The 10,958-nt window shown below is 40.5% G+C and overlaps 1 protein-coding gene across 1 annotated transcript; it reads right to left on the bottom strand.

Moving 5' to 3' along the window:
• Positions 1-59: 59 nt before the first annotated feature.
• On the bottom strand, positions 60-9,389 carry tdrd1 (tudor domain containing 1). Its single transcript, XM_085169310.1, has 26 exons — positions 9,259-9,389; positions 8,833-9,000; positions 8,646-8,683; positions 8,204-8,264; positions 7,907-8,021; positions 7,689-7,755; positions 7,477-7,557; positions 7,196-7,375; positions 6,951-7,094; positions 6,703-6,868; positions 6,529-6,612; positions 6,262-6,438; positions 6,065-6,172; positions 5,417-5,587; positions 4,920-5,162; positions 4,494-4,616; positions 3,818-3,925; positions 3,395-3,562; positions 2,758-3,102; positions 2,562-2,678; positions 2,317-2,442; positions 1,477-1,644; positions 987-1,391; positions 721-786; positions 536-579; positions 60-382 (listed from the first exon to the last, which is right to left on the bottom strand). Exons 2-26 carry the CDS (start codon positions 8,990-8,992, stop codon positions 311-313), a joined length of 3,537 nt encoding a protein of 1,178 aa, XP_085025436.1. The 5' UTR covers positions 8,993-9,000; positions 9,259-9,389; the 3' UTR covers positions 60-310.
• Positions 9,390-10,958: the final 1,569 nt, after the last annotated feature.

The raw sequence follows: 10,958 nt of genomic DNA, 5'->3' as shown, positions 1-10,958 counted from the left end.
TTTACTGTACAGAAAGCTTTAGTAATCCACCAGCTTAAAAGAACACAAACATCACTGTATTGTCTTTTTTTTCCACAAAGTTTTATGTAAAACTCAAACATGTCAAAACAGAAGTGAGTCAGTGTGAACATCTCACCTGAACAGGTTATTACAACTGAATAAAGGAACAGATGGCAGCACAGCATGGGCCACAGCACTTACAGGAGACACACAAAGACAAAGAGAGCTGAACATCTCTTGTTGCTGAATTTTGGCATTTTCTTCCACAGGAAAAACAAACAAAAAGAAAGAACGACAACCTTGATGAATCCTATTTCTTCTGCCCAATAAACATTTGGGTCAGCGAAAGCTGCAGCTTCATCAGCTCTTCCAGCTTATCGATCTGTGGAAGAGAAAAGCAAATAAAGCAGTCGCTCGTTTGCATTTAATTTTAGAGAAAAATATAAAAACATTTTGTAGTATTAACAAAAGCATTTATAAAATAGTGCCATTTAAGATCTTTTAATGTTAATGAAACTGTGAGATCAACTCTGACCTTGGCCTTCAGGCTCAGACAGCAGCAGCCCGAAGTCTGAAAGGCTAGGATTTGAATGAGAGCGGTAAGAGAATCAGGTTAAGTCAAATTAATCAGAGCACAGCAAAAAAATCATGTCCAAAGAAATTCAAACACTTGTCAGTTCAGGTGAAAACGATTCAGTTTCTAATCTAAAACATACACACCATCAATGTTGGAAGTATTTTGGATTGGTGGCTTTATTTGCTCAGTAATCTCCTTCACTGGTTCTCCTGAAGAACAAAAAACAATGACCCAGTCCTGTTATCAATTAAATACTTGATACACATCTTTTTACCAACCTAAATATACTTGAGCAAAGTAAAATACTGCACTTAAAAAAATCACATTATTTTGAATACGCTTCGTCAGTTCTCTTTACACTAAAAAGAAACCAGTAACTTAATCCTACAATCACAATCTTATTACGAACCACAGGCCAATGCTGCAGAAATATTCATCTTCTCTTCAGGATGCTGGGATGTTGCATCCACAGTATTTGCCAGCTCTGTGGTGCTCATTGGCTCCTTTTGGTTTTCGGGTACCGATTTGGGCTTAGAGCCGTCTGGTGCGGCTGCAGTGTTGACAGATGTGCTGCTGCCAGTTTTGTCAGTCTTCTGGGTCGAGGTTGTGCAAGGGTTACTTCTCCTCTGGGCATGTAATGCTTCTGAGATCATGTCAGTGACGTTTCCCCCACCCTTCTCAGCGGGCAGAGTGAGTGAGAGCACGTTAGCAGAGCCATCAAAGTGCTGGACTGTGGCGAGGACCCCATCCAAGACCGCGTTTTGAAATATCAGGTGCATGTCCTGAGGCCACTCTGCTGGAAAGTTCTCCTTACCTATCGATAAACATGAGGCAGTGCGACACGAGTCAGTAAACTAGCAAAGCCCAGAAAATGACAAAGAATACTTGTGCTGCCTTACCAGCAAGAGTGCAGCGAGTGATCTGAAAGGGAAGCTCCAGCAGGTTGATGGGGATGGGCAAGATCCGGGAGTATGGCACCTTCTCACTGTTGCCATAGTCTGCATAGAGGACACTCACCTCTTTCTCACCAACTTCTAGGATTACTGCACGGTACCAGTTATTGTCAGCTGGAAAAAAAGAAGTCTAATTCTATACTTTGTTTTGTACCTTACAAGCACTAAAAGCTCAATGAAAACAGACCTGCTCTAAGCTGGACTGTGGAATGTAACCCCAGCTAAAGCCTACTCTGTGTATACTGTGTTTAAAGCCACACACACACACAGTGTAATTATACCTACTAGAAGACATGAAATTACCAGCTTAGCTCTGTAAGAGCAAGAACTTCAGGTGGGGTTTCCAGAGCAGACCGCCAGCAACGAAAACTGAATATACACTAACAGGATTAGTGTAACAGCAATTCTGTCCTCACTTGATTTTTTTTGTTACCATGTTTATATTATTTATTAAATGAAAATTAGTAAACAACATTTCCTCAAAGCATTATGAGATGTGAAAATTAGTCTCCTCAATCAAGCAAGGCAAAATATTTAAAATTAGATTATCTGTGAATATCTCATTCAGGACTAGCCTTCAAGTTCCATCCAGCAACTTTTGTGAGAGCCCATTTGCCCCCTTGTGGCTAGAAACAGTTACTGCATTGCCTGCGAACGGTGAACTAGTGCTGCTCTCTGTGTGTGTAGCAGGGTTACAGTTACCTAAAAATCAAAACTAGGTGAGAAAAAAACCCAACCGAAATTAAACAAAAACAAAAAGCCCTGGCACATTTGAAAGAACCCCACCTGAGAACTGAGCACAACAAGCAGCCCCAGGAGCTGGTTTGCCCTTTACGGCTGTGGACAAGGTGGCCTGGCTGTTGCAGTAGACAGCCAGCTCCACCATCACCTCCTGAAGCTTTTGTTGATCCACTACAGAAATAAATAAATAAACAAACAAACACAAGCATAGAGAGCAATTAGATAAGACACAGCAACTTCTATGTTATGTACATATGTTTTATAAGACAGTAGAAGACAACTGTTTCAACCTTGAGCAGGACCCAGCAGATAAAAGATGGAAGGATTAATGATGGCCGCAAAATAAGGCTGAAAGGCATCACTGAGCCGCAGCTCCACAGTCTTCCACTCCACTGGAAAAGATGGCACTGAAACCAGAATGCAACATTATAAATAAGCCTCCTAAATCACCACCAGCATCTTGAGGACTTCCTCTCTTTGGCTGACCTTCTGTGGACACTGCAGTCCATCCTTCAGCTGGTATGTCTTTGAAATTAACTTCTGTCTGACTGGAGACTTGAGTTTCTAAGGGATCTTGCTCATTTTTCTTCACGCTTTGTTTGGTTGCAGAGCCTGTTGTTCCATGCGTTTCTCTGGCAATCTCTCCAGGAACTTTAGCTAGTTGCTCAGAAATTAAGGCAGCTGCCACATTTACTCCTCTGCTTTCCAGCTCCACACCGTAGCCCTGTTCAGTGACAGAGAGGACATGTGCAGAGAGCTGCTCACCATACACCTGAGTCTGGAACCACAGCACAGCTTCACTGCTCCACTCTGATCCAAGAGGCTCCACGCCTAAAACTCAAACACACACCACTCAGTATAATCTACCCTTTAAATTTTTGTATTTTTTTAATTCAAACGTGAACAAACTTCCATCTGGCTTTCACACAGTTCCAAAGCTGTAATGCAGTCTCTCCATGAATGTGCCAAAATATGACAATTTCTCACATGGCCCCAATAAAATACAAGACAGGTATTTTATTGATATAAGACACAATGTATTAAATATGCTTCATATTGTGAAACAGAGCACACACACACACACACACACACACACACACACACACACACACACACACACTACCTGTGAGCCAGCAGCGAACTGCCTGGAAGGGTAGAGTCAGTAGCTGGGCTGTAATGGATCGAAGGTGGCCCTTTTCAACTGTCAAGCTGTACCCATAGTCCACAAAGTTCACAGCTACCTTGTCATCAGACAGCCCCATCACCATAGCCCGACACCATGCTCCATCCTCTGGGGAACAAACAGCACATCATGTCCCATAAAGGCCCCAAAACACAAAGAAAGACAAGATTCATTATGAGTGGATTTAGATCACAGTGTGGGGAAAAACTTTGTCATATTTGGACTTTCTATAAGACAAACAGCAGCTATAATAAAAATCCCAGAACCTTTAACTGACAATAAAGTGTGGTTGTGTCATGTTTTAGCAATCGGCTGCTGAGCTGCTGACATTTATAAAGTCAGTGGTACAGCAGATGGTCTCACCAGGAAACAGGGCACAACAGGGCTCTCCCACCTTGGGCTCGAAAGGTGATGCATCAGCCTCACAATGCTGCTTTAACTGAGCCCCCAGCTCTTTCAGGCGCTGGTGGTCTGACAAACACACACACAGATAACACATGCATGCACCAATAAATGAATCCTCTGACTCATGCTGTTACTCTCTTCATACTGGATATTTATAGCCTAATTACTGGCATTTTATTTGCAGTATTGTTCTGCATTTTTGCTTGATTGTAAACACCATGTTGGGGTTGCCCACCTCATCATATTGTTTGTTCTGCTTACAAAGACAAAAGACCCATACTACCATCCACTCTCTTCTGCTTATTTATTACTGTGGTCTCATTAAAAGTATCCTTAATTTTATTTTCACTTCTGTTTTTATTTCCTTGATATAAAATATCATCTGAATATTTTTTCACTAAATAAAACAAGCCTTTGCTAACATTTATCCTTACACTGGTGGTGCTAATATAACTGTACATTTTTACAATATATGGAAAATATTGCAGAATAATTACATGACTGATAATCTGATAGATTTGCTGCCTTTAAAAATCTAAAAATAACTAGTTATTAACGAAAAGTCTCTGTATATTTGCCGAGACAATGCTGCTATGGGTAAAAATGGCGGCTATTTAGGCTAAAGAAACAATACCTGTAGGACTGTCAATGCGGCAGTAAAACGCTGCTGGGTTCTCAGCCACGACAGTGGCTAACAGCACCACCGCCTGGCTGTTGCAAGGAAGCTCAGTACAAGACCAAACCAGAGTCTCACATGCTGGGAGAAACAAGGAAGCCACATCACATATACACTTAATCAAGTTATAAAGTACTTTGCTTATTCATGTCTAACTTATCCACAAGCAAGTGGTGACTATGGCAGGAAAATTTATGACCACAAGAAGAAAATCCATGTCAATGTCACAGGCCTCTGCCAAAAAGGAATATTTGCTTCAGGTTTTCAGTTCTACGTCATCATCATTTCCCCCAAGATGCATCAAATGAATCTCCCCATTTAAAAAAGAAAAAACCCAAACAAACTAAAAACCCAATAAAACCATTACTTTCAGATGCATCATACCTTGGGCCTCTGCAGTAACCACCGTCTCATTATCAGTAGTAACCGCACAAGGTGCTGCGTAACCTGCGGATATCAGCAATTCAGCTATATTGGCCTGTGGATCACTGGACTCATCAATCATGGTCACCAATGCCTTTCCCCCATGTGCACCCTGGATTTCAATGTGCAGTATTCGGTTTGACACTCTTCGCTGCAGAGCCAAAAGGCAGTCCTCCGACCAGCTCTCCCCAACAGGCTGAACCCCTGGAATGGAGACACCGCCCCCAAAAACAACAGAGGGACACACTAATCATGCGTTTCTGTATGATTTTCTCATTTAAAAAAAAGACAACACCAAAGAAATGCAGTGTTTTTAAGTCAAAGTACTTTAAATAAAATAGGGCAAGTGAAAAAAATTAAATGACATTTGGCATAAAACTGAGCTCTCTCACATTCACAGCCTAACACGCTTAAGAATTTCTAAGCACTCAAAATCTACTGCGTAGTGGAAAAAATACCTGCAAGACCACATGGAATAGCCTGCATGGGAAGGCCTAAGAGTGAGGAAGCGATGGGTCTAAGGTGGCCTAACCCGACCTCCTCAGAGTTGCCAAAATCAAGGTACCCCACACAGACACGTTCCTCTGATGAATAAGCCAGAATTTTAGCCCTGTACCATTGCTTGTCCTCTGGAGAAAAAACACGAAGAAGAGCCAGAAAGTACATTTATTACATTATTTTAAAAAACACACCATCTCTGAATTAGCTTGTTAAACACATTTCAGGCACAGGACACTTTGAAATCAAATAATGATAAAAGTATTTAATTATTCAAATACAAATATTTAACTCCACAGCATTCAGTAGCTCCAAATCATGTTGTGTAAAAACGAGTCAAACACTAGGACTGACAGAAATTGAAACCTGGAACCACTGAGGGGATCAATTTGACCCCGTCCCACAACAACATCAATCGATGAAAAAAACAAAACAAAACACAACACAACAACAACAGAATACTCAATTACTAGAATAATCAACAGCTGTAGCCCTAATGATTAGGTTTTACTTTAACAGGGTTTAAAAAGACCCCTCTGACGATTCTAGTGTTCACTACAATACAGCAGTATTGTAGTCAACAGTATTGTAGTATACAGCAGTTATACCTGAGAACTGGGCACAGCACACTGTGCTGGGAGCTGGTCTAAAGTTCTGTGGGGTTGCAACCTGAGAGCAGTGTTCCCTCAGCTTTAACTGCAAATCCTGAATCAGTCCTGCAAACCAAAGTCTCAGCACAGGTTAAAGGCATATAAAAAGGTTGAGTGATTTAAGTTGCATTAATAGTTCAGCAACAGCTTCTCACCAGCGTTCTCCACTTTTTGCACGATAAGTTCAGTGGGTGACTGGAAGTGGGTGACCACAACAGAGAGCTGATCACCCACTGCTTGTGTTATTGGCTCCGGTGGTTGTGCCCAGTTATTGTCATCTTTTCCATCAGAGAGGCACCGGAAGTTTTCCAAAGATGCGCTCATCATGGCATCTGGGGAAGAAAAAGAAAAAACTGGTTACAAAAACACATTTTAAATGTTACAAATTGCACTGACTGAAGGATGTTGTATATGAATCTTACTGATATCTTGCTCAGTCGGCACGATGTTGACTGGCTCTTTATCTGCATAGCCGTGTTCAAGGAGGAATGTGTTCAACTGTTTTCCTAAAAGAAAGAGACCAGGAGAGAGCTGGGCTTAAACATTTTAACTTCAGTAGATCCTTTAAATGTGCATCTCTGTTTTATATAACTCACCCATGGAAAGCAGAATATCCACAGCATGAATGCGACCGTCTTCTACAGTTTCCACCAGCCTAACTGTGACAATCTTACCAGCCAGCAGCTGTCTCACAGCAATGCAGCACTCGCCTGACCAGCTCCCCGCCACCGGCACGACCCCTGTGATACGACACTCCATTGCCTGCAAATAAAAGAACCAAGGACCAAATTTAAAATGCCAGGATGTCACAGAGAATGTATTAACTGTGCAAATATGCACCCACACATGGGCAAAAAGGCTTGATGTTAGCCGTCAGGGCTCTGATCCTATCCACAGGGACATTTTCTTCATTGCCAAAGTCAATGTAAAGGATGTTAGCCATCTTATGGTCAGGAGTCAAAGTCTGTACAAGGCCTCGGTACCAGTTCTAGACACACACACACAAAAAGGGGGCCCAAGTCAAAACACAGCCAATGTAAATATTACAAATAGCAACCTGAGGACTTGCTTAAGAAGGCCTCGGCTCACCATATCACAGGAAAACTGAACCGCGCAAATCTCTCCAACACAGGGTACATATGTTGTCACTGAGGAGCTGCAGTATGTTTTCTGAAGCTCTGTACTGATGCTCTGCAAAGATTCCAGCAACTCAGGGCTTTGAGGGACGAGGAAAAACCTGCTGGGGCTGTAGAACTCTACAACACACGCCTAAAAACAGCAACAACCCAAACCACTCATTCTGGTATTTAATAACACAAAAAAAATCTGCTTTTACTTTTGAAGCTTGAGGCAAACTGGATACATTTTACCTGGATGTCTGTTCCCTTGATGACTTTAGTTACATGCAAGTCCTTAAGATAAACCCTCTGGAGGCTAGATGATTCACCGTGCTTCAATATACAAATTTAAAAAAATAATAACACAGATTACTTTCTTTAACTTAGTTTTAATTTCAAATTGTGCAAATGTGAAGCTTTTAACTTTTACTTGCATTAGCATATCAGTGAAGTATTGCAATTACCTTCAGCTCCCCCAGGCTGGCTCTGTCTTCTTTAGCTGGCACAGCCGCTGCTTCCACTGGTTTCCCTCTTTAGATTAAGATAAACAAACAACTTCACATTATTTATTGGGCATTCCATTTAATTTCACTCTATGCTGGTAAAACAAAAAATGGATATTTAAGCATTCATTAATATTAACAACTGTCAGCCAGTAGCACATTGTGTTGCCCAAGCTTACTTTACAGGCTCTGGATCAACAGCTTTGCACACATGTCTGTGGGTCTTCCAGTCTTCTGTCTGACAAGCCACTGAGCAGTAAGGCACCTTCTTACAACGCTTGCATCGAAAATTGCCTGTGAATGAACAGTTACTTTAGACTTTACTAAAATGCTTACACAAGAACAACAGCGCTGAAATGAGAGTGCTAATCACTAAAGATAACCAAAAAACAAAAACAAATTAAGAGCCTCTGGCTTAAAAAAACAACAACATGCTGTCACATAAACACAATGCCTCATTTAAACTGTCATGTTACCTTGCTGACCACAGTAGTCGCAGAAATGCACAGTCAGAGATGGTTGACCCGATCCCAACAACTGTAAGGGGAAACAAAAATAGTACTGACTTTTATTTCTATTCAACAGTCTTCTACTTCTTTTGGCAACTCCTTTTAGAGCAGATCATCTGTCTCACTCTAACCCTCAATAGCTTCCTCCTTCGTCACACAAACCCTCTGCATGTTCTCCTTCAGTGCATCCATTAACCTCCTCTTAGGTCTTCCTCTTTCTCCTGCCTTACACCTCCAAAATCATCCTGAGTCCAATATATCCACTATCCCTCCTCTGCCCATGCCATCTCAACCATGGCTCTCTAACTTTGTCTCCAAAGTGCTCAACCTGAGCACTCTCTTTGATATACTTATTTCTAATCAACCCCACACAGATCTAGCAAACGACAAAACCATCAACCATACATACTCCAGATTTATCCTTGTTCACTGATGAATTTATGGGACCTGCAAAATGAAAGGAAGAAAAAAACCAACGAGCAAATTATTTTTACAGAATTATCAGATTCCTTCATTTTTAGTTTTATCGGTGAATAACAGCATAACTGCATTTTTTTTTTTTGGGGGGGGGGGGGGGGGGGGGGGTTTGTTTTTACCGTCCCCAATGGCGCCTGATGGGAGGCGCACGGCTGGAGCACTGGGCATGGTGAGGTGTCTTGGAGGAGGTAATGTAGCGCAAAGACCCGCTGGGATCGACGAAGGTTTCCTCAAAGGCAGGTTTGGTCGAACCACATTTGGAGAAAATGAGCGGTTCATTTCAGTACCTTTCAGTGTTACATAACAAATGACTGTATCAAGACATTATACTTAACTTATATCTGCACTTTAGCATTCTTAGCTAGCTAAAGGTTACTAAAGCCACGAGTCAAGGTCACATAATAAGGCATTAGCAAACTATTTTTAAAAAATCACGTTAAACGAATAAAAACCACCAGCAACGCATCTGAAGACATTATTCTATCAAATAATCCAATAAACGTAACGTTTTAGTGTACTTGTACACCGCAGACTCAATGTCGTACCTTGCACGTGTTGTTTGACCAGGAAAAGAAAGGGGAAAAAGTTGCGCTCATGCGCAGTAGCATCAGTGTCGCACAGGTCACAATGCTCACGAGCCAAAATCAAGTTTAGTTTTGTTAACAATTACTGAAGGAATAGCCGATATGTTGGCTTTTTATTGAGAGGTTAGGAGGAAACGTAGGAAAAGTAACTGGACTGAATAGCAAAAGATCAATAAAGTAAAAGCTGTGGAAAATCTCTCAAGAAAATTTGAGAAAGTACCCCAAACCGGTTGCAGCCTGAGCCTGGTTCTAATGGAGTTTTTTTCCTGTTAAGATTGAGTTTTTCCTTCTCACTGTCCCCAAAGTGCTTGCTTATAGGCCATCATTTCATTGTTGGGGTTTTCTCTGTTTTCTTCGTGGGCGCCCTGAGGAAGCTGTTGTTGTGATTTAGTGCTATATAAATAAAATTGAATTGAATTGAATTGAATTGAATTGAATTGAATTGAATTGAATTGAATTGAAATGAACTGAAAGAGTTGAAGTTTGGTTGTGTGGCTTAGTGCTGAGAAAAGCATTAGAGATGAGATGTTTTATTTGAGGATGTTGGTGGAGCCATATAGAGAAGGTCAATAGCAGTTGAGCTGTCTTTGTGGATCTAGACAAAGCAGATGATATGATGCCAAGAGAGGAACTGTTGTTGCTTCCAGTAACTTCTCGTTTCCAGTGGTGATGGACAGGCTGACAGATGAGGTCAGAATTCAACTTGCCAACCATTATAAACAATTACAATACAAATAATTACAATACAAGCAATTACATTATCAAATATTGTCTAAGCCATACTTGCTGAGTACAAGGAGTAGCACATTGTTTAGTACTTCATTACATCAGTGCAAGTAATTTGTTTAAAAGCAGTGTGCCCAGTGTTTGTTTTCATTTTCAATTTATTAATTTTTTTACATTTTATCTTTTACTTTTTTAAAACTATCTACATTAAAGACTAATCTAAAGCCATCGTCTGTGTATCTTTACATTTCCTTAGGATGCTTGCCAGTAAAAAGTGTCATTCTTGTGTCATAAAGCCTATTTTACTTTAAGCACGAGCAAACCTTCTATGTGCCGTCAAAGCTAATTTAAAATGGACCGAGGCAAAATAAAAAACTGTCCTGCGATCAGACAAATCAAAAATTTAAATTCTTTTTGGAAAACATACATGTTCTTGGCTAAATCAGTATTCAGTTCAAAACCATGCATCTCGGATGATATGGGGGTGCTTAAGTGGCTATGGAGTTGGTAGTTTGTACATGTGGAAAGGCACCATGAGTTTTGAAATATATATATATATATATATATATATATATATATATATATATATATATATATATATATATATATATATATATATATATCTTTTAGAACAACATATGCTCATCCATTTTTCAGGGCTTTATATGTTTTAACACAACAACACTAAACTTTATATTCCAACCATTATAACAGCATGGCTTCATAGTAGAAGAGTGCAGGTACTGAAGTGGCCTGCCTCCAGTCCAGGTCTTTCACCAGCTGAAAACAGGTATAATGAAATGAGTGAAATGAAAATGTACAACAAAGATGTTTCAGGACAGACACAAATCGTACAGCATTCATCTCCCATAAGTCCAATAATTGATCCCCTTAGTTAATGAATGTTTATGGGCTCTTGTTAAAAGAAGTTTTGA

This window comes from Neolamprologus multifasciatus, chromosome 8, assembly GCF_963576455.1.
Source record: "Neolamprologus multifasciatus chromosome 8, fNeoMul1.2, whole genome shotgun sequence".
Classification (NCBI taxonomy): Eukaryota; Metazoa; Chordata; class Actinopteri; order Cichliformes; family Cichlidae; genus Neolamprologus; species Neolamprologus multifasciatus.
Note: the sequence above shows the minus strand (reverse complement) of the source record. Positions and strands in the feature narration are given on the sequence as shown.

Coding starts and splice junctions, on each gene's coding strand:
- tdrd1 (XM_085169310.1), bottom strand. CDS start 8,992: ATGAACCGCTCATTTTCTCCAAATGTGGTTCGACCAAACCTGCCTTTG. Junction 5,588..6,064: donor GTGCTGTGCCCAGTTCTCAG/GTATAACTGCTG, acceptor TTTTTTCTCCAG/AGGACAAGCAATGGTACAGG. Junction 580..720: donor AAATACTTCCAACATTGATG/GTGTGTATGTTT, acceptor TTCAAATCCTAG/CCTTTCAGACTTCGGGCTGC.